The sequence below is a fragment of the Engystomops pustulosus genome, chromosome 2 (genome assembly GCF_040894005.1).
Source record: "Engystomops pustulosus chromosome 2, aEngPut4.maternal, whole genome shotgun sequence".
NCBI lineage: Eukaryota > Metazoa > Chordata > Amphibia > Anura > Leptodactylidae > Engystomops > Engystomops pustulosus.
Window position 1 is genome coordinate 141010086 of NC_092412.1, and position 24585 is coordinate 141034670.

Consider the following 24585-nt stretch of genomic DNA (forward strand, 5'->3'; position numbering starts at 1 on the left):
AAAGGTCAGCGGCTGTATATTAATGAGGTAAGACTATCGAAGAGAGTCACTCGCTACACAATACAAAGCACATTTGCTTCGGACATCATTAAAGGGACATTCCTCGCCTGCCAGCAAATCCTCGCCTTGTCATCCATCTTTGGATACATGTTCCTGTTTTTTGTACTTTACCCTATAATCAGAGCAAAGCTTCTTTCCATTTTTGTCTTCTTTTGGCTATTTTCTTTTTCAGTTTGTATGCGGTATCCACTGTGAACTTCACATCCCCCCCACATGATCTAACACTCTGAGTTATGGATTATATATCATCCTTGGATGAATAGGACTTGGCTTTAAGAAGGGTCAAAGATTTGCTGACGCAGGACCTCTCCATCTTCCCCCACTGACACTATATCATGCCATTCAGGGAGGCTGCTCGAAAAGCAACAAAGAAAAGGCCTTCAATTATATGGTGAAGGTTTCATAGAAGGCCTGCCAAGATTTTCTGGAGAATACTGTACAATTGTGATGTTTTTCAATTTTTTGTGTTTTTTTTCATGGGCTTGGTGTGATGAGAATGACATAAAAACCAATATAGTGTAATCCATCTTCTTATTGTCAGATATATACTGTACTGTATCTGACAGTCTGTGTATGTTTCTATATTGAAGCCTGTCCTCTTCTATCATTTCTAAGTGCCCCTGTCAAAGCTCAGATGTCAGTACCATAGTAAATTGTGTTGGATAATTCTGATTACAGAATGTACAGAATGCAGTAGGCAGCAATAATATTTAGGATATGTTTAACAAAAAAAACATGTTCCTTAGATATTAAAAAAATCCCCTTTATAGCCCTTACAATTTTTAATCTGTCATACAAATATACATCTTAATTAAATACTGTATGACAGCTAGTTTGGCCACCATGGAAGACCTCACATGGATTGTCGCCTGGTTTTCTCAATGTCCTGCTAGTACCGATAGTGGGTTTTAACCCTTTAAATTCTGAGCCATAATGTTGCCTAGAATCATTGCTCCCTGATTGCGGATGTTACCAGTAGGACTGAGACTGAATGTCGAAACTGAACTTCTGGCTGATGTTTGATCCGAACAATGCGGTTATGGTCCACTCAACCCTACTTGTGATGTTTAATGACATGTTTTTGTGAATATATGTTTCACTTCAGCTGGGAGAGGGTAAATGTGCTCCGCATTAATACACTGGACTCATAAGCCATTCTCCTCTTCTTGTTTATCCTTTAAGCCGAACTAATAAAAATGGTACAAAATGTTTTATGCTGTTTTCAGCAGTAGGAATATAGACCACAAAGGCTTTTATAAGTCTCCTTAAAGACAAAAAAATTTGGGCTTCAAGAAAAAGCTCCCAAATAGAGGTTTGGAGAAGTTAAGGGCTTATTTCTGTAAACATTTGGCTACACGTTATACAAGGTTTTATGCTGAACAGCTGATTCAAATCAAATTTTAGAAACTTACTACATATCTCCCAATCTAATTCCATTAAGGAGTGACATAAAAGTAGATTAACATCTGCTAAAATATGTGTTAGAGGTAAAGTATACACCCTTGCTCTCTGATTGAGATATGGTTTCGGACTTCTGTGCTTTTGAATCGCTGTGGGATTGCACTGTTGGAGATTTAACCAACAGCTGCTTTTCAGAGTCGGTTCCCTGAGCTAAGGTGGGTGATTGTTTTTTGGAAAAGCTGGGTGGTGTCAACTGGTAGTTAGTGTATGTTTCAGGTCCAGGTTTAGTAATGGACTCCTAGCCAGTCAGCCACTGGGTGGTGTCCAGGTATACGTTTAAATGTTTGCTCCTCCCCCATCTAGGTACTGGTTATTACTAGTCTTCTGGCAATAGTTGTCCAACCATTCATTTGATTTTTCTATGCTTATACTGTTTAGTCAAAAACATTAAAGGGGTTCGATAGTCTCTTACTAGTCGATTCTGTACTTCACCACCATATTGGATTTGACTTGGTTTGTCAGACCTGGCTTGTCTGTTGATTGTCCATTTTTTCTGAGCACTTTCTTGTAGTAGGGTTCATCTCCTAGTTGTCCTATATATATATGTGCAAATTATGACTACATTTCCATTGCCCTGATGATATTGATAAATCTCCTTCAAGTACCATTAGCTGGACTCACACTGGCCACTATGCCACTATTTAAATGTGGTACAGTAAATCGAGGGGGTAAGGTATTGTGTCTGCAATATAACATTATTAACGGTCTATTGTGAAATATTGCAATTACTAAATACAGAGTGTTCTGGTTTATATAGTTTGTTTGGGGTCTGTAACACACTGCATTGTATTTTTTTGGTATATTTTTTTTGCCATTTGTCTAATAGGATAATATGCATGTATTTTAAATAAAAGTCTATAGTAAGAAGAAGAGGTAATAATTTAGTAGGGCCTTTTCTATAGCCTCACTATCTTTGTTGATGAGATCAAAATAACCGAAACTGATGTTTCAATTAACATGAAGTAATTTCCTAATAATTTGGCTGATATACCCAGTTGAAAATTATATTCAATCATTTATTAGATTTTTTTTAATAAAAAATGTAGCAACCTATTGAAAGCTGATATAAACACTTAATTTTTTGGAAAATGTTATGGTTACAGGCCCCCTAAAGAAAAGATAGTAAAGAGTTCCAGACCCCAATTTTAGACACAAATGTACATCTGATGCGGGAGCTAGCCTTGAGGCTTGGGAGTTCTGTCAGCATCTGCATGGTGCTTGATTACTAAAAACCTAACAAAATAAAGTAAGAATGATTTTCCCATCTTCCTTGTTTCGTAAATAACATGGCCGAGCCATATGCTGTAAGGATTTCTAGCTGATCATGTAATGAGACTAGACAAGCTTGAAAACCTTATTAGACATACAAAGTAGCTTCTCAGACAAATACTTACATTTGCTAAATGCATCTTCCATTCTCTCATTTCAAACCCGAAGATGTTAAGGAAACAACCACAGAAAATTATGCTATGTTAAAATCATTTCACATAATGGATGTGATCATCCTCCATGGGTTCCCATTGACTGCATCTTGCTCATTATTCTGATCTACCGCGTAAGAGGCATTAACTTCAACTGTTCCCCATTGAGACTGAGTGGCCCCTCTTCATCATAACATTGCGGCATCCCATTTGACAACTGATGGCATCACCATAAAGAAAACTCCACAATTCTCATTTGTGTAAGGAGTGAGGCAAAGCCAATGACTTATTAGACTCATGAATATATTTATAAAATTGTGTAAGAGCCATGTACACAGTTTATTAGCACAACAGGGAACCTTGAGGATTTGTAAATTGTGTAGATCATGGATCTTTGTAGACTTTGTGTTAGAGTTAAATAATGAGTGCCAAGGTTACTGTGGGGAGGATTGGTAAACGGAATAAAAACCTGCATAAAAATCTTCAAGGACTTTCACTCTTCACAGTATTGTATCCATTACTGGTTTATATAGTAAATACTAAAATACAGCAATGAATTAGGGGGGGGGGGATATATTAACAATAGTAATAATTTGAATCCTGATGCACAATACGGCAGAATTACTTAGAGGTTCCTGTCTCTTATTAATACCTGTGCACAATGAAATCACAGCCAGGTTCATGGCCTGGACTTGGCATGGATTTCAGCAATAACTGGCGCTAGTATCCTAGTAAAGTTTATAATAGATTTAGCCCAACACTGTCAGGTCACTGCAGCACATTTAGGTCCAGCGTTAGGGGGTGGCAAACTGGTCATTTGCCCAGGACCTCCTGTGGATTTTTGTGGGCAAAGGATGTATTTCTCTTATAATAATCCTTGGTTGAATGCCCGGGTAAAGATGCTTATCATCTGCTATCTATCTATCTATCTATCTATCTATCTATCTATCTATCTATCTATCTACCTATCTTCTATTATCTATCAATCGATCTTCTATCTCTCTTCTACTGTATCTATCTCTCATATCCATCTGTCCTATCATATATTTAGCCATCCATATATGATCTATGTTATATGTATGCATCTATAAATCAATCTATCATCTATCTATAAATATATATCATCTGTCTCTCCTATAAAATTCTCCTACAGTCCCATATTACAGATTGCATAACCATACTTCTGTTTGTAAACTACAAAGTGTTATTGTGCAGGGCTAAAGAAGCCTCTTACTGACTGTGACTGGTCATAAAATTGTTTTATTTTGGGGCCCAACTTTTAGTTTTGTCGAGGGGGCCACTTTGTCTAAAACCGGCACATTTACTAAAAACGGTGCAAACTGTATGTGCAGTTTGCCTGTGTAGTGTGCACTCTGCATGATTTATGGCACACGTTATTCATGAATCTGGTACTCTCTGGACTGCCCCGACAGAGTGCTCCAACTGGGGCGTGCAACACACTTCTGGCGGACTATTCTTGTTAAATGTGGCGCATGGTCTGACTGTGCACTGGAATGCCCATTTCAATGACGAAATCTGTCACGTAAAAATTGTGCAGCTGTGAACCATATGTGGCGTTGAAACTTCTTAAAGAAAATCTACCATTTGCTTTTATGCTGTATGAACCAAACATACCTTGAGAATTCTGTAGCTACACTGATGCAGAACCATATCTTAATCCCTGAACTGAGTGGTTTTGCTAAAAAACTATTATAAAATAATAGTTCTGTAGCTCTGTTGCTCCTGTGGCTGGCTCGGCACTTCTCCTCTTACTCTAATTATGCACTGCTCCAGAGAATGATGTAATCACTGTGTTGTCCCTGACAGGCAGAAGTAATCAGTCACTGCACAAGCTCCCAGCTACTGTGTATAAATCATTCAGCTCAGGTTGACTAGTCTTGTCTGGACAGTTCAGTAAGCTCAGTGTAATGTGCTTATGCATGGCATGCAGTCTTCACCCAGCTTTCCCAAGGCCCTGAATTTTATAATTGTTATTTGAGCAAAACCACTTGTATCAGGGGTTAAACAAGATATGTTTCTGCATTAGTGTAACCACTGCATTCTCAAGGTTTGGTTCACAATGCATGAAAACAAATGGTAGATTTTTTTAAATACATGTGAAAGCAGTTTGCCCGTTAAAGATCTTGCAAAGTCCGCCAGAACCTTAGTAAAATAGGCTTGGATGCAATAATATATCTGCCCCAATATGGTGCTGAACAGTTGCTACAAATGTATTGACTGCACATTTATTCTGTCAATCTCATGTTCAATCACAAATGGTCTCTATTGGATTAAGTGGTTGTATAGGACGTTGTATTACGCGGAAGTCACTAACATGTTTTTGCACCATCCTGGAGTGATGTGTGTTATGTGATATTGTACATTTGCCCACAGGAAAAGTATTAGAAAAGTGGAATGTTTTGAATGAAATAGCTATTAAACATAGGTTTGTATAGAAGCATTTAGAGAGAAATATATTAGTGATCGCTCTACAACTTGCTTACTGTTCCATGATAACTCACAGCAGCATAGAGATAACTTAGTAAGTTTACTTAAGGTCAACACAGAGTTTATATTAGCTCATTGAAAAGACTCACTTTGTGTCACAATCTCTCCCAACATAAGGTGAGTATTTTCAAGGAGAAATCTGCAAATCTATTCTTCAGTTTGCATTATCCTGGAGTTAGCCTGGAGTTTCTCAATAGAAGCACTTCCTAGTGAGAATAAGTACTCCCCAAGGAAGTCATCAGCCATAAGTGTTATCAAAATACATCTCTATACAGAATATTGTGAAGATCTTTGTTTGTAGCCTTTCTTGGCACTTCCTTCAAATTTGATAGAATGAATAGTGCAAGACCCAATTTAGAGCCATAATGGGAGTAAATACATTTGAATCTTGGTAGATAACAATAAAATGATTGTGTCTTTTTGATAAGTTGATAAGTTGGGAAGAGATATGCATATTCCTAATTCTCTGCCTAATGAGGCACATTTACTTACCCGGTCCCTCGGAGTTCCCAAAAGTGCATTGCCCGACAACAAAGATTGTGCACCCGATTTCCTGAATGTGTTGCTACCCCGATCAGGTCCACCTGAGTTCACCATCTTCTTCCTGGTGTATGTAAGTGCATGTCTTGGACACAATTTTAAAGTTAAATCCGAATCAGTCGGGACATCCAATAATCCGTTGCATGAAAGCCGGCGCCTATGCGCCAAAATTCGATCGCGTGTGGCAATAACCCTTCTAAATACCAGACCCAGCGGTGCGTTCCCTGAAAATGTAAAAAGAAAAAAACGGAAATGCGTTCCGCGTACCCTTAGTAAATAAGCCTCATTATCTTGAATATTTCTTCTGAATTTACAGTTAATGTAAAAGTAACTGTGACTCTTAAGGAGACCCTAAAACCTGGCACAAAAAATCAGACCTATGCCCTATTATAGTGTAGATACCTAAAGCTAGAACACTGTCTATACAGACTCCTGATTTGTTCCCATTGTGTCTGCAATTTTTTTTTCCTGCAAGTGTGACAAAAGCAAAAATGTAAAAAGTGCCGGATTGAATGGAAAAAATAAGCAACTTTGGAAAAGAAGGGTAGGCTCAAAGCTTTGGTATTTATAACGTACTTTATCCACAGAATATTTCATAAATATATGACAAAGGTGGGACCTGCCCCTATTTCGACAGCCAGGTCAGATGACACGTTCCACAGCCCAAAGTAAACATGCATGGCTACATACTATGCAGGACTATGGGATTGATCCACAAGCCCTGGGTGAAATCTGATCATGGAGGTCTGTGTAACTCCTTACTGTAGGTATTTTATTTCCCAGGGTTTGTTTGCGATTTTTAACTATAGAGGTACATCAGTGTGCACAGGTTTTATAAAAGATGTGGAATAGAGTTTTATATTCAAGACTATTTGCTAAGGAGCTTTATATTTTATAATAGAGAGAAGTGGAAATAGAATTGAGCAAATATGTTATAAAAGGTATGGCCTCTTCCAGAAGACTGAAATGAACATTTACAGTTTTTTAAGTTTCGAGCATAGAAGGGCATACACTATTGCTGTGTCTTTTGAGTAAATACTGCCTCATCAAGGAAATCTATTTTCAAACTTTACCTTGAATAAGCAGCATCACTGCCTGTTAGAGAGTACAAAGATTGTAATGATATATTAGTCTTTCCTTTTTAGTGAGCTCTTGCGTATAGTAAAAAAGACGTTTTATATTTATGTAGATGAGGCATAAGTGATTCAGGGAGCATTATCAGAGCTTATTGGCTAATTCACCAGCCCAATCCTCCTTCCCGGAAGCTCTTGTGTAATGCTGTCAGCCTCCTCCTCAGACCTTCCTACAGCCTTGCAGTTCCCATGTATGCACCCAACCTTCTGCTTTTCTACTCGGAGCCAGAGGTTCGTGTATTCTCATAGTTGCCTGAAGCCACTTCCAGGTTGGAATGTACAACTCCAGTGGGTAGCAGGTAGCTGCACAATACAGATGGTTGGGTGCATACGCAGGAATTGAAGGGAAGAGAATGACATCATTGGCTTTGGGAAGGTGGAGAGAGAGGACTTGAGAAAAGTGCTTGTGTTAGCCAGTGAAGCTGGAACCCTCTGGCACCTCTGTGTTATTTACATAAATGTAAACTGTCTTTTTTATATAGAAGATAGCTCAATAAAAGGAAGTTAAGTACATCATTACAATCTCAGGGTTCAGCTGTAACAGGCAGGCAAGGTAAATATTGATGGTAGATTCACAGTGCAAGTATAAGGGTATAGTTCCCAAAACCATTTTGTCTCAAAAAAAATATTACCACTTAAAAATAACATTCAATAATAAAATTCAATAATTTTTGCATTTTTCCTTTTCTATTAAAAAAATATTGTATTGTATGCAATATTGTATAAAACTATAGTATAAATTGTACTTAAAAACAATATAGAACATATGTATGTTGAATTAGAATTTATATAGTTATTTGCAGTTAAATAGGCCCACTGTTAAAACTAAAAAAAGGGCCTGTAAGGAAGGAGGGGGCAAAAACACACCGGTAATAAAGTGGTTAAAATAATTTATTACTCATTAATAATGACATGTGATTTTTTAATATGTACTACATTACCTTTAATACATTCACCTTTCTTAAGTTTCCGGAAATATTCTTTTAATTTAGCTTCTTAGATGAAGTTCATTCCTTTGTAGATACAGTAGATTTGATGAAGCACCTTTCCTGATTGCCTATATCCACTCTGGGCTCTTTTATGCCACCTATTGAAAACATGTTGCTTTACTCCATGACTAATAGAACGTGGTTTCACTTATACTTCATCTTGCTCTAATTCTTCCAGTCTCTGGTGACTGTTAAGTGTCCAAACTTAAGGTATATCTTGTTTACTTCAAATGGTTTGGAACAAATCAATTTGTTAAATTGATGTGTTTTCCCTTAAGGAACAGTTATTTGTTTACAGCTCCTATGTGAAAATATGGGCCAAGGGTTCCCAAAAACATCTCCCAAATAGACAGAAATCCAGTGACCTAATATATTTTGATTTACTTTTATTATCCACTCCAACCTGATAATTTTAATGGAATTGAACAAGTGTCTTTTGTGTAGAAAAGACCCCTCCATATTCAATGTAATGATGCCCAATACTTTTTTATCCCAGAAGAAAAACATCAACTTTCTTGCAGCAGGTTCCTTTTGATGTTAAAAACATCTGCACATTTATCTGAATCTATACATTTACCGATGTAGACTGACCCCATTGCTTCTATCACCAATCACCACCGTTAACCTGTTAGGTACCGCAGTTAAATCCAACGGCAAAACCTAGCAATGCTTCATATTGTCCATAGCTTCTTGGATGGCGAATCAGAGCTGCCCCTCCTCCTCGTGGCTTCTTCGGTGGGCTCCATGACAGCTGGAAGCCAGATAATAATAGCTGTCATTAGGCATTCTATATTACAGTGTTATGGAGGCAGACTGTAATATAGAAGCATTATATTAACAACATATACAGTTGTAATGCAGTATATTGTATGAGTGATCAGACCCCTTAGGATTAAAGTACCCTGGGGGGCCTGAAATAATAGTAAATTAAGTAAAAAACTAAACATTTTAGATATTCCCTTGTCCCAAAATGTCATAACTATCAAAAATTAAATGCAATTATTCCCAGTGATGAATCCCATAATGGAAAATAGCTCCCAAATATCCAAATTGTCACTTTTCTGCCATTTCAAGGCACATAAAAATGGTAATAAAAAGTGAACAAAATTACATCAGTGAAAACGTCACCTAGTGAAAATGTCCCGGGGTGAGCCCTGATCATACAGAGGTGGAGTTAGCTGCATATTGTGCTAGTATTACGGTGCTAGTATTATCCCCCTGATCGCTGTTACAATATGGATATATGTATTTAAGATTATAGAATTGAAAAGGACACAGAGCTACAGTATAGCATACATTGACATGACGACAGTTTTCTCGATGAACCTTTTGTGGCTATATATGAACTGTGAAGCATACTCAGCTCCTCTGCGCATGCACAACATGCATTCAAATGAGAACATTCTGGCGATTTCAAGTTTCAGGACCTTGAAGGAAAAAGAATTAGCATTACAATGCATTATCCAGCTCTGTCACATTGATAGCTTCCACTGTCAGACAACAATATCAAGAAACTTCCAGCTCTCCTTGGATCACAGAATCCTTGCAGATGACAGATTGTGAATGCAGATTTTAACCCTGCTGTACATAATTCAATCAGAGCCATTTCAGACAGTCTTTCACATCCCAAAGGATTTGTTTCTCCTGCTTTCTAATCCTTTCTGTAATTATTGGTGAGGTTAAGTGATCTCAGTTTAAAAAAAGCGTAATACATATACTGTTCTGTGCTCACAAAGATAATATACAGGATGGCAGCCAGGAAACATGTACTGCATGCTATACAAAAGTATTGTATGCTGCTTTCTGTCTTCTCAGATAGGGGCAGCAGGGACAGAAGGGACTTTTTATTTCAATGTTCTTTTCTTTCCTGAAATGAATACATTAAGTCACTTAAAATGGGACACTCTATATGGTTATTCACGCTAAGACCTTGAGATCTCCTTGATATGGTTTTATGGCCAATTGCCCCTTAGAAGCTGTACAGATTAAATTTTACAGAAACAATCCAAATTTTATTACAGTAAATTGAGAAGATTATCTTGTATGTTAATAAATCAGAAGTAATGTTGTAGAAGTAGTTTGAGATTTAACTTTTTATGAATTTTCGATAAGATACAGACCTTCAGTTCTAAGCATAGCAATTACACTGACTAAATCTGAGAATTCAAAAAAGGACTCAACGCATTCTACAGTGTAATGTTCATAGTAGGAGTCAGGAAAACTCATTACATGGTTAGTTGGTCGAAAAATACCCATATGACCAACAGCAACCATGAAGATACCATTGAATGCAGGGGCGTAACTGGAATGGTAGCAGCCGTAGCAGCTACTATGGTTCCTGCATTATCAGGGGGCCTTGGGATGGGAACTGACACACTAAACAATGGAGGATATACACCGTTATATACATGTTATACTGTACTTTGTACAGCATATTATGTAAATAGAACTGCACATCTTTCACGGTATACAGCTTGAATCGGCAGCTCAGATAAGTCTGCTTTCTCCATTTGGTCAGCAGCTACTGGAACAGATTTGTGTAAGTGTAGAAATTTATGGGGCCCTTCCTGCCCTAGTTACGCCCCTGAATGAATGGGCAACACAATCTGTGCTTCCATTCTAACAGAGCCTACCAAAGTTTTGCACTGCCACTCCAGGACTGTGCATGAATGAAAGTACTGCCTGTTCATGACTCATCTGAGCATATCATACTTTGCTCTCTCGAAATCGGCCAATTGTTTTTGTGTAATAGTATGAAGAGTATATTGAGAAACTCGTAACTAATTATGACCCTTGATAATAATCAAGGGAGACCATCTAGTGAAAAGGACAAAGTTATAAGAAAATACAACACAAGTGCTGTATTTTATGCAAACACATAATGCTATTTTGAGTATATTTGGTCAATAAAATGTGTGAGTATATATATGTAGATATATTTATATATATGCAAATTTTATTGACCCCCAAAAAATATATATACACATTTTATTGACCAAAAATATACTCAAAATAGCATAATAAGAATAGAATAGAATAAGAATCTTGGCATCACCTCTGCCTCTTTTAATGGTTCAGTAATTTGTGTTCACATAGTCCTTTTCACTAGAAGGTCTCCCTTGATTATTTTCAATGGTCATGATTAGTATATTCTAATCCCGAGTGTATATATATATATATTTATATATTTGATTGACCAAGAATATACTCAAAAAAGCCAAGGATTATCAATAAAGCTTCAGACACTTTACAGCTGATCATTGCAGCCAGAGAGTAAAGTAAACCATCCAGAAAGCTTCACCAGAGGTCACTCTGGGAAGAGGGGTTTGTCTGTAACTAGTGGTTGTCTGTAAGTTGGATATATATATATATATATATATATATATATATATATATTATATATATATATATATATATATATATATATATATATATATATGGGACCACCATGTACCTAATTTTCTTTTATACATCTTGTCTGCATTTACCAGGTCTCTACATAACTGATATCATCAAATGGTCCACTATAGATGGACCTGTACAGTGAGTACTATATGTGACCCACATGGCTTACTTGTACAAGTACAAGCTTACTTGTCCTTGTCATTAGATTTATAGTACTATAACCATCTCAAAAGACTGTTCTCTCTACCCATGGGCACAATTTAGACATGTTGTACAACTTCCTCAATATCACTGACTTAAATGTTATATCTGAGGTGCCGTTGACAGTTCCACAGACCAATTCAAAACTAATTCTGCCAGTTAGCAAAAACAGCATCTTATGAACAATGATGATGATAATAACAATAATAATAATAGTTATTTTCAATAACGCTAGCACTTCTCCTTTAAAGCTCATTTGTCATATGTGTTTCCTTAGCATGAGTCCAGCTTTAATTCTGCACGTAGCATATGTGAAGGTATTTAGCCTAAAATAAGGATAATATTATAAGCAAGCCAGTTATGTGATGGTTTATAGTATTAATAAAATTGAAAAGACAGGTGGGAAATGTGCCATAAAATGTGGTTTATATGCTATCAAAGAGTTTACAGTTCTCTCTGCTGGTCATGGCTTTAATGTTAATTCTTTGTTTTATTTCATTTTGCAGGTTAACAGGTTTTCATCTTCCTGCTCCGATTGTGAGTAGTGGAAACCGCCTCACTCTGTGGATGGTGTCAGACTACGCAGTCAGTGCTCAAGGCTTTCGCTCTACCTATGAAGGTCAGGATTGTATTAAATTAAAATACTATTGGCTATGACTGTACAATGTAAACATTTACTGCCGTTTTTAGATTTGTAAAATACATAAATACTACTATGGAATATCTTCCTTTACACTGTGAATATGACAGTAGATTCTACATAGGTGCTTGGGAAACAAGTTCAAATATACTCATATCTGCCATGATAATCTAAACATACATCAGTAAAAGATGAGCTTCAGATATCTGCTAATGAAACAAGTAGGAAGTTGGTCCTAAATTATTGGCAACTTTTTCTTTTGATTGTAAATGTTGCCTCCTGAAAAAGATGTTGGATGATGCAGGATATGTCATTCAAAGATGTAGGGAAGGGGTCTGGAAAATGTTGCTACACACACCTCTGGAGTGCTAAAGGGATTGGCCACATATGCTTAACTTTATCGTGGTGTTAGACCCTGATAGCTCTGCGTTTGTTTTCTATGGCGGCCATCATACCGCGGCTCCATATGACACCATAAGCCATGGCCATAAGCCGGTCTCTTCTTTCTTTCTCTCCATAACCTACAGCAATCCGTTTCTGAGGAAGGTCGCCAGACCAAAATGTTACATTAATGTGGATTGCTTTCTGATGTTTCAATTAAGAAATTGTGATCTTTTTGCACAAGAACTGAGTGCCATGTTAATGTATATTTATGCTGAAAGGGGTGGTACCCTACTGGTGCATCATTATCCTCGTAGGAGTGACATGTATAAAGAAGAAAACTTAGACCCTAATAGGGTCAGCCATATTAAACATATACGGTTGAAGTTTACTAGGAACCGCAGGTCACATGACTCAGGACTTCCTTTATCAAGGTAAGTATAATATGGGGGACTGTATTTGGATCTTATACTTACCCTGATGAAGTTTACAATAAGTGGCCAACCCTTTTAATGTTTAACAACTTTTAGACAAACTTTCACTAATAGAATTAGTAAATACAAGAAGTTTTGTAATTTTTTGTATCAGAGCAAATTTTTTCTCTGTCCATTTACTTGACTTCTCTCATATTCCTTTAAAAAAAAAAATTCTCCCTCAAATCTCAGCTTCATTCCTTCTTTATAGCAAAATGGGCGATTGTAAATGGAGAGATTACAAAGATGTCTGTGTTGCATGAAAACCAGCTCAGAGCCGACTCTAAATTACAAACAGAGGGTGTATAGACAAAAGCACTCTGTAAAATATAGAGCATTAGTGACATAATAACATAAACAGCCTCTTCATCAGATACCCACAATAGACTTCTGCAGTTTGTTGAAACTTCAACAATTCATCAGCATGTGGTGTGTGGCTGAATTGTTACTGCTTTTATCAGATATCATTATATTGTAGCAAACATAAGGTAGGGACGTTGAAACAATCTATTTAGTATTGTGAAGAGTATAATGAGGTGAAATCTACAGTTTAATGTTCTTTATAAATTTTTTTTTACAGTTTAAACTGTGTTTCTTCATGTGTGTCTAAACCCGAAATATCAATTACTACGATGCATCTGATATTGTCATAATGAATCCTGTTTATATGTATATCCAGTTCCATAGTATACCTCTGTCTTACCATTCTTACAGACTGTAAATATACTCTTAGTAGGTTTATCCTTGGGTCATGTGTTACTGTGTTCCATCTCTACTTTTCTACGAGGGGAAAGAAATGAAGTAACTCATGACTGCAGGATAATACTGTGCAAAGGCTTTATTAGAAGATGGCTTCCATGAAGGTACAATACAGTGTATTGGCCTACACAAGATTTACATTTCATCTTAGTATAGAATGCTTACATGACTATTAGCTTAAGTGGAAAAATCAAAACAATTGATTGTACACGTGGATATATTGTATCAATCAATGTTAATGCATGAAAAAAATGCCTGTGAACCCCAACCAGTAACACACGCGACTGGTGCTGGCAATGCTTGCAAGTGTTAAAAGGGTATTCCCATTTCAGCAAATTGTTATTGCTTTTATGATAAAAATTTATACAATTTTTCAATATACTTTCTATGTCAATTTCTCAAGGCTTTCTAGATCACTGCTGGCTGTCATTCTATGGAACTCTTCTATGTTTACTACTACTAAATCTGACCATGGTCACACAGGTGCACAGCTCGTTAGTATCACAGAGATTAATCAGAGCTGTGGGTTATAACGAGCCGTGCACCTGTGTGACCATGGTCAGATTTCTATCCACTAGTAATAAACACAGAATCTTTATATAGAATGACACCAAGCAGAGATCTAGAAAACTGTACCGAATTGATACAGAAAGTATATTAGAAAATTGTATAACTTTTTATCATAAAAGAATGACATTAATATGCTGTAACGGAAATACCACTTTAACTGTTGAAATACCACTGGCCAGTGGCATTTAAATACCACTGCATGATCATAGGGAGAGACCCCCCCCAAATGTTGCTGCCCTGCAAATACTGGATGTGACTTTTCCAGTGACATTAAAAGGGTTAACGTCAACGATCTGCGCCAATCATAGGCATTAAGAGCGGGGTTGGAAGGTTGGGCTGAAACTGAACTTGTAATGCGCTTCGTTTCCACTCAACACCAGAATTATGTAGAAGTTTGGAGCAGGCAATTCATTTCCTTTTGCAATGCCACTTTTTCATAGCAACTAGACGTTATTGACCACTGGGTGATTGTGATTTTGTATGGAAATAACAAAATTACAAACTATAGAATTCAGAGGTTCAGGAAATACTGGATATATAGTAGTGCTTCTTCTCCTTGTTAAGCAGACATAGAGGGAGAAATTTAACATGGATTGTCTGCCCGTTTTCTGTCAGCCCCTATTCTGGCAGTTTTATCAGAATCCCGCCCAACATACTACTTTGGGTGTGACAGGTCGGGAGAAGGATGGGTGGGACCAGACTGCCATATATACTATGGTTTCTGACAACTATCAGAGACTTTAGCTGAAATCTGAAAAGCAGGTCTGACTTTGTGGAGATTGCTTTCAGATTTGCTAAGATGCCAGAACCTCTTAGTAAATTCTGCATAAGGTGTACCATCAGGGGGAAAATTAAGATTGGGGTTCAAAACTCCATTCTGAATAAATTCCCCTAAGTCATTATTTTGCTTGTTTGAGTTTAGGAATAAAAAGATTAAACAACTCCTCTGTTTTTGAAGGCAATTTTGTATAAAATCTCAATGGGGCAGATTTATCAAAAATGTCTTCAGTAAGACTAGTCTTATGCTGCTCCAAAATTATGCTATATTAAAACTATGTTGTAGTATCAAACTGTCTAGTTGTACTTTCTAAGGCTACAAGCACACAAATGTGTGCCTTTCACAGACTGCAAACAATGGCTCCATGTAAGGGCCCTTCAATGGCTCCAGCTTAGGCCCCTTCATTTGATGATGAGAATAGAAAAAGTCTGCCCAAGCCACAAACTCGGCTAGGAACAGAACCTGCTCCATAATTTGCTGGCAGTTGGCTCATAAACAGGGCCGTTGAAATGTTTAAAGGGGTATTCCGGGAATATGAACGTCTGACACAAAAACCCATGATGATATGAATAAATGAATACATCAATATTCAATGTCATTAGTCACAAAACAGAGCTTAAATAGTTTGATTTTATGATTTACAAAATTTATGGCCTCTCTAAAGTAGGTGGAGTTATCACTAAGATGGCCGCCACTGGAAACTACAAGTTCCATGATCCTTTAGTTCTCAGTAACTCATCCTGCCTCTTGTGCTCTGCTCCCAGTGATGATGTAACAGACTTTCTTGCTCTGTTACCATAGTAATGATGTATAACTGCCATCCCTGCCCATCACCACAACACTGGCCATACTGGATGCACTTCAACCAACCGACTACAGCCAAACGTAGTGGTGATCACATGACCTGCCCAGGCAGGTGCAGGACATGTGATGTGGACATGTAACCAGCGACCATCTTCTTTCCTGTGTCTGCTCCACAACGGACCGCGCAGAGGAAATTAACGGACTGATTAAAGGTCCAGTAGCATTTTAATTCTCCATTGCATTGTAGGTCACCAGCATTTTCTGCTAAGGGGAGCAAAATTTTAAATAACAACTAATTACACATTATCTTATATTTTGAGTACCAGTTTGTATATGAATTATGCTTATTCCTGGAATATCCCTTTAATGTAATGCATACCATTCTTTCATGCACATAGTACAACTAGAAAGTGTCGGAAATTCATTGATAAATCTGCCCCAATAATTCCAAGCAGAATGGTCTGAGCTGCATCACATAAAATATACCTTATATACTCGAGTATAAGCCTAGTTTTTCAGCACAAAAAATGTGCTGAAAAACTCGAACTCGGCTTATACTCGAGTCAAAAAAATAAATCAAACCTCGCCTTTCTGGCGGCACCCGTAGATCTTCTGTGCGATCCATCCGGTATTGTTGTGCTGCACAACGGGGAAGGGGGGGGGCTATATACACTGGGTCAGGGGCTGGCAGGCTATAAACACTGGGTCAGGGGCTGGCAGGCTATATACACTGGGGCAGGGGCTGGCAAGCTATATACACTGGGGCAGGGGCTGGCTGGCTACATACTGGATAGGCTGTGACCAATGCATTTCCCACCCTCGGCTTATACTCGAGTCAATAGGTTTTCACAGTTTTTTGTGGTAAAATTAGGGGCCTCGGCTTATACTCGGGTCGGCTTATACTCGAGTATATACGGTAACTAAAGAATTTGAATATGTTTCAGCAACTCTAAGCATTTTTTATACAAATAAGTTCTCATTTAGCGCCATACTGAAAATTAGTATGACATCCCAAAAGATAATTTGTGTAGCATATTGTGCCCTGTAAATGTTTAGTTTCATATGACTAACAAGAAGAAAACTTTACCTCTTGATAGAACACAGTGGTATTACTCATTAGTTTTATGAGTAACATTTAAGGACATGCAGCTATGTTTAGACTTTGGGTTTTGCAAGCCTCGCCGCCATTCAAAATGATCATCCAACATTAGCAGAACGAACAGGTGTATCAGACATCTGGTGTACATTACAATGAATTATTGTTATTATTTTTGAGTGAATTAATTGTGCTGCAAGCCATCTTTTCCTCTGCGCTGTTTTAATTACCATAGTCGCCTGTTGATCGAAGGCTACAGCTGTTATTAATAGATGCAAGTTCCAGGGAAACCATATAAGAAGACTTCTTAAGTCCTAGGGTAGATGACTTTTCCATGGTTACATCCAAAACCGTGTCTATGTTGTATGGCAGCGCATTATAGATGTATGAATAAACAAAAAAAATCATATCCTAGATGATGCTTCAGCTGGTAAAGTTTACTTAGTCAAAAACAAGAAGGTCAGGAAAGTGACACAGAAGCATCTGTCTCTGAATAAGAAATGCATTTGCATACCGCAGAGTTGTCTATACAAAATCTTACAACCTACCATCAGATATATCTTGTTTATTTTAATATGAATCACAAATATCTCCTGTCAATCAAGTGTGGAGGTGCTCAGGGAACCACTCATCCAGGTACCAAACAACCAAATGCAACAGCATCTTATAGGATTAACCCACTGCACTGCAATTTTAGTTTCTCAGATTCCAGTGCACAGATAAATATATTAAATCTCCTACTAGATTTGCTTCATGTAGATCATGTTTTTTTTATATTTATTCATTTTACTTGACTGGTATACTTGATGATTCTTGAATATCTGTATTAGATTGCGAACAGACAGGGAAGTAAACATTTTTACTGTCTTATCAAGTTAAGTAAAGCAGGGGGGCGTGGCCTGATGCCGGACTGAGAAGGACGTGCGCCGCGGAGCTCCCGGGACCCGACACCCCATCTCCCTCCTAAGGCAGCCATCCCTCACTTGTGCCCGTTCCCCTCCGCCCCGGGGTGCCCCACACACCTGCCACTGTCCTCCGGTGCCGTTTTGGAGGCGGCTACGGACACCGCGCCGCTCCTCCGTGCTCCCCCGCGGCCGACCACGTGACCCGCGCGGCGGCCCGCTCCTAGCCGCCCGGTGCAGCGGTAAACCGATCGCCGGGGACATTTTCCTGCACCTTGCTGCCTGGACATCGCTCCCACCGCCGAGGGCACTGTGACAGCGCTCCAGCCAGCCCTTCATCCTGCTGGAGGCGCCATCCTGTGGACTCCCCTGCGCTGCCTGAGGCCTAGGCGCGCAGGGTTAACCCTGTCACTGCTGGACTGATCCAGGACCAGGTAGGGAAGTAATTCCCCTGCTGCTGCCCACCTCTGCCCTGGGGACCCCAAGCTATACAGCCCAGCACTGAGTCCTCCATATTCCCAGGGATCCCCTGTTCCTGGGTTCTGTTTTATATTAACCCTTGCAGTCCTGCTGCAATACTCCACGTGGGTTTGGACTGTATCTCTGCTAACTACTGGACGCTAGGCTTCCTGATTGTTTATCACTGGCCCCCCCCTGCCCAGACGCCATGGGTAATCGGAGGAAGACGGCTAAAATGCTCAAAGCAGCGTCCGGGGTGTCTGCACCTCCTTCGGATGATGAATCCGTCCATGAAGATCCTCCATTCCAGTCCCTGGAACCCCTGGATGCGCAGGAATGCTCCACATCACAAGCCGTTCTGGAGCAGATACAGTCAAACGCTGCCAAAAAGTTAGGGAGATTCTCCCGCACACAGCCTTGCTCTCCTCAGGGGTCCCCAAACTCCTCTCCCTCCCTCTTTGAAGGCTCCCAGAGCCCGCCACAGCTTGTAAGCTATGAAGAGGGTGCTGATCCGTCTGACGCGGCCACGGAGTTGGATCGGAAATTTGCAGAGGTGCTGGCGGCCATTAACGGATGCCAATCCAAACTGGTCACCAAGGTGGATGAGCTGCGACAGGACTTTGTTCTATTACGACATGATGTCCACAAAGCCAAAGAGCGAATCACCGAAACTGAACGCAGAATATCTGAGGTGGAGGACGTCCAGAGGCCTATGCCGACACAGATCAGAGAGCTTCAGCGCCAAATGTCTGCATCCATCGACAGAGCTGATGACCTCGAAAACCGCCTACGGCGGAACAACGTCAGAGTGGTTGGCCTCCCCGAAAAAGTGGAAGGGTCTGATCCTGTATCCTTTTTTGAAAATTGGCTCAAAAATATGCTTCCTGCAGATACCTTCTCCCCGTTCTTCACAGTGGAAAGGGCCCATCGCGTGCCATCCCGCCCTGGCCCCCCAGGGGGCAATCCGAGACCCTTCCTGGCCCGGCTGCTGCACTTTAGGGACAGGGACTCTATCCTCAGGGCTGTCCGTACCAAGGGAGAAATTCTCTATGCCAACAGCAGAGTGTCCTTCTACCCTGATTTCTCTGCATCCGTCAGGAAACAGCGAGCACAATTCACCGAGGTCCGTGCTCGTCTCCGTGACAAGGGGTATAAATACTCCATGATGTATCCTTCCAAGCTCCGAATTGTGGACGGCCAGAAGACTCGTTTCTTCACCTGCCCAACCGAAGCACTTCACTGGGCTGATGCAGCCCCTCGGGCTCCTGCTGGGAGGCCCGCACCTCCTGAGTGACTGGACTCACATATCCTTTTATCTGATGTGCTATGACAATGCTGGACTTAGTCCTGAATAGTTATCTAGGGGTCCCAAATCACTGTTACAGTTTTCTAATATTTGTTTACACATTACGTGCCTCACAAATGTACCCTGTGATTGATTTGTGTTCTCTGTTTGGTCATATCGACCAGTGCGCCACATATGGCACTTCATTCTTTCCCTATTCCCCCCCCCTCCTCCTCTCCCCTCCCCCTTCCCCCTCCCCTCCCCCTTCCCCCATCCCCTATCTCCTCTTTGGTTTTCTCTAAATATGGCTGCCTAATAACCTCCTGATCATATATACATTAAGGGTTGAAGGTCCCGGGACAAATGGTGTAGGTTTGTCTTGAGTTAGGGACCACTGTTCTACTATTTGACTGTTAGTGGGTATAGGTCTACACTACTGCTGTTAGGGTGTTAGACAGGGGGTTTGTATTCTTGGGATTGTTAGTTCAGTTCTGTTATATTTGTTATGCTCACTGTTGTCTGTCTGTCTATGTCTCTGTGGTATGAAAGGATGAATGCTTGGTTGCTCACGTCTCCTTCCCCACACCCCTTTCCCTTCCGCTAAGATGTCTTCACTTAAGGTAATGAGCTGGAATGTGAGGGGACTTAATTCTAAATTCAAGAGGGCTCTGATGTTAGATGTCATTAAGCGTCAAGCCCCTCACATTGTATGTATCCAAGAGACACACCTTACGGGTCAGAAGGTCCTCTCCCTGAAGCGGGCCTGGGTGGCTAGAGGGTATCATTCCTCCTACTCTGTCTACGCTAGGGGAGTATCCATACTCATATCCAAAGCGCTTCCCATAGAGGTCATACAGGTAGCGCCGGATCACTTTGGCCGTTATGTGATCATACATTGTGCCTTGTGGGGCTTTACCTTTACTATAGCGTCTATTTATGTCCCCCCTCCCTTTGATCCAGCTGTACTGCACCTAATATCCAGTAAGCTGGCTGCTATGCCTCCCAGTCCGATACTCTGCATTGGTGACTTCAATGCAGTCCCTAATCCCTCCTTAGATCGTACAAGTGGTCTGGACACAGGCTCGGTCCGTCTGAACGAGTGGCTCACTTCTCTAGACCTCGCCGATGTTTGGCGTAGTAAACACCCTCAAGAGAGAGAATATTCATTCTATTCCTCTGTGCACAGGAGCTTATCTCGGATTGATCTGGCCTTTGTCTCCCCTGATATGTTGCCGCACGTTGACCAGGTATCCTATTGCCCACGCAGTGCATCAGACCACTCCGCCTTGCTCATTAGTCTCCTTATAGGCCCCCCCAGCGACTCCCGCGTATGGCGCCTGCACCCGGCCTGGCTCCAATCCCCAGCGGTCCTGAGTACTGTCAGGGCTGCGCACAGCGAGTTCTGGGATGTACACTCAACCCATCCTGATCCTCTCCTAGTCTGGGACTCGTACAAGTCCTCGGTGCGGGGGGCATTCATGTCAGGTGTAGCTGGCCATAGAAAGTCTCTAAACGCGCAGGAGGAGAGGCTGACCGCTGCACTGGTAAATGCAGAAAAGGAGTACCTAGAGAAACCTACTCCGGGGAATAAAAAGACTTGGGCTCAGGCGCAGAGGAACCATCTAGCTGTAGTGAAGGAGCGCACCAGTAAGCGCCTGCTAGCCAGGGAAGCGTCCATCTTTGAATTCGGAGATAAAAATGGGAAGCTGCTTGCGTATCTATCGCGGGCTGAACGTCCTTGTGCTTCCGTTCCCTCTATCCTTAACAGTAGTGGAACCCTGATCACAGAACCCCGGGCCATAAACATGGTATTTCATGAATTCTATTCCTCTCTTTACAGCTCCAGATTGTCCGCCCCTTCCGTCGAGATTTCCAGATTCCTTGACAGTCTTCCACTTTGGAGACTCACATCGGCACAGTCATCGGAGCTTGATGCTCCGCTCTCGGCGGAGGAGGTGGAACTGGCTATCCAATCGTTGCCCCTCGGTAAGACACCTGGACTTGATGGGCTGGGAGGCGAGTGGTATAGGGATAACTGTGAGACCCTGGTCCCTCATCTACTTAGCCTGTACTCCGATGCGCTCGACAGTGGTTCCCTCCCTGACTCCATGCGAGAGGCCCTTATTGTAGTTCTTCCTAAGCCTGGCAAGGATCCCCTGCTTCCCGACTCGTACCGCCCAATTTCCCTCCTAAACTCAGATGTTAAAATCCTAGCAAAAATTCTGGCAACAAGGCTTAATAAAGTGATATTATCCTTGGTTCACCCGGACCAGACAGGCTTTATGCCTGGGAGGGGAACTGACATAAATATACAAAGACTACACCTGAATATAGCAGAGGCAGAGCGGTCTCCAGACCCTGGGTTTATCTTATCCTTAGACAATTGTAAGGCGTTTGACTCTGTGGAATGGGCATATCTGTGGACCCTTTTGCCTAGAATGGGTCTTGGCCCTCGTTTTACAGCATTAGTTAAACTACTGTATAATGATCCCAAGGCTAGGGTACGGACCAACCTTAACATCTCACCTACTCTCCCTATGGCCAGGGGCACTAGGCAGGGCTGCCCGCTATCTCCCCTCCTCTTCGCACTTGCCATTGAGCCCCTTGCTGTGGCGATCCGTCACTCTGATAGCATTAAGGGTATTACTAGAGGTCCTATCATTGAAAAGGTATCTCTCTATGCTGATGATACACTTGTATATCTTGGGGATTTGGGCCCCTCTCTAGAATCCCTCCTGTCCCTGATAGAACGCTACGGGGGGTTCTCAGGTCTCCGGGTTAACTGGGACAAATCGGTCCTTTTCCCCTTATCTGATGTAGGGGTACACTCCCTCCCCGTCCCAGTCCAGGTGGTGTCCACCTTTAAATATCTGGGAGTTCAGGTGTCACGCAGGGTCCAGGCATATACGGAGTTAAACATTACACCCTTGATAACTGCAACGGAATCACGCCTAAAAGCCTGGTCCACTCTCCCCCTGTCTTTGTACGGGCGTATTAACATATTTAAAATGATTTTTCTCCCAAAATTTCTATACCTTTTCCATGCCTGTCCTATACTCCTTCCTAAGAGTTTGTTTAAACGCTTAGACGGCATTCTCAGGTCCTTTTACTGGCAGAGTAGTGCCCCGCGGTTCAGTTTAGCGCTGCTTCAGGCTCCCAAGTCTAGGGGTGGACTGGCTGCCCCGGATCTGTATCTTTATTACCTGGCTTCCCAGCTAGTATATGCCCAGTGGTGGATAGATATAGACATGGGTAATGCAGCTACTGCACTGGCTGGTGCCCTGGTAGGTTCCTACGAGGCCCTTACAAACCTGCTGTACAGGTATAAGTCCCCATCTGATACCCCACTTCCCCTACGTACGGTAGCGGTGTGCTGGCGTAGGGCACAATCCCTGGTAGATCCGAGCAGCTCTCCCCCTCTCTCGCCTAGGACTCCATTGTGGCTCAATCCATGGCTCTCTCACTTCCTCTCCCTCCCGGGCTGGACAATGTGGGGGGCAGCGGGGGTGAAATTTGTAGGCCAGCTCTTATCCCCGGAAGCAGAGTTACTCAGCTTTAACGAGATAAGGGAGAGACATACTGTACCCAATACGGCCAGCTTCCATTACACGCAACTGCGGCACGCATTCAAAGCCCAATTCGGCTCCTTCAGCCTGACAGTGAAATTCTCCAAACTAGAGACTCTGATGAGTACCCCGGACCTCCCTAAGCCACTCACTCAGTGCTATGCTCTCCTACAAGAGCAAAAGTCCAGACCGTTTGATAGAGCCTGTGAACGCTGGAGACAGGATATCCCTGACCTGTCAGATGATGACTGGAGGGAGGTCGAACTGTCCTACTTCACATCTGTAGTGAGTGCGAGGGACTTCCTGATCCAATCTAAATTCCTCCATCGAGTATACTTCACCCCTGCTAGACTATTCCGCATGGGAGCAATGCCCAATGATCTTTGCTTTCGCTGTCAGGCTGAAGTCGGATCCTTCCTGCATTGTGTCTGGTCCTGCCCTAGGGTCCATGTCTTCTGGTCTGAAGTGCTGGAATTCCTAAATATACACTTTGATTTCCCACGCTTGATGTCTCCCTCTGTGTGTCTCCTCGGCATCATAAATGAAGTTGTCAATGGCCACTATGACAAAATTTTCTTTAGGTTTGTCTTATACTACGCCCGAAAAGTGGTGGTGATGACCTGGAAGGACCAGGAGCCCCCTCCATTAAAAAGATGGATACTACTTATTAACAGCGTCATTCCCCACTACCGGTCCCTGTATACCAACAGGAAGTGTCCCCAGAAGTTTGACCGCATCTGGTCCAGATGGTGCGCGACTCCCCATACAGCCTTATAATCACATGTGACATATACTCCTCTCCATGATGAAGGAGACTGAGCGTGCTGGTATGTGTGTGTGTGTGTGTGTGACTGATTGTCTATGTGTCAATAGTTGTTTGTGTTGTATCAAGATGTCTGGCTGCAGTATCCTGCTGTTATATACTGTGTAATATCCCTCAGGTAGTTTTGTAACACAGCAAGAACCTGATTGTTACCATGGCTGTTGTATAATAATCCTGTAATGGGGGGAAGGAAATATGTGGCAGACAATCTTGTTTTCTGGTTTTGTTTATTGTAATTGTATAAAATTTCAAAAATTGCAAAAATAAATACTTTTAAAAAGTTAAGTAAAGCAGAATCCACCTTGTTCTACTTTAACATAATTACTATAAA

The 24585-nt window shown here is 41.1% G+C and overlaps 1 protein-coding gene across 2 annotated transcripts in view; it reads left to right on the forward strand.

Annotated features, from left to right (window-relative positions):
* Positions 1–24585, forward strand: part of CSMD2 (CUB and Sushi multiple domains 2) — a 648217-nt gene that overhangs the window by 150238 nt on the left and 473394 nt on the right. For both annotated transcript variants that reach the window (XM_072136727.1, XM_072136728.1), the window contains exon 3: positions 12225–12337. In XM_072136727.1, coding sequence (XP_071992828.1) covers positions 12225–12337 — 113 coding nt within the window. The remainder of the gene's footprint in view (positions 1–12224; positions 12338–24585) is intronic.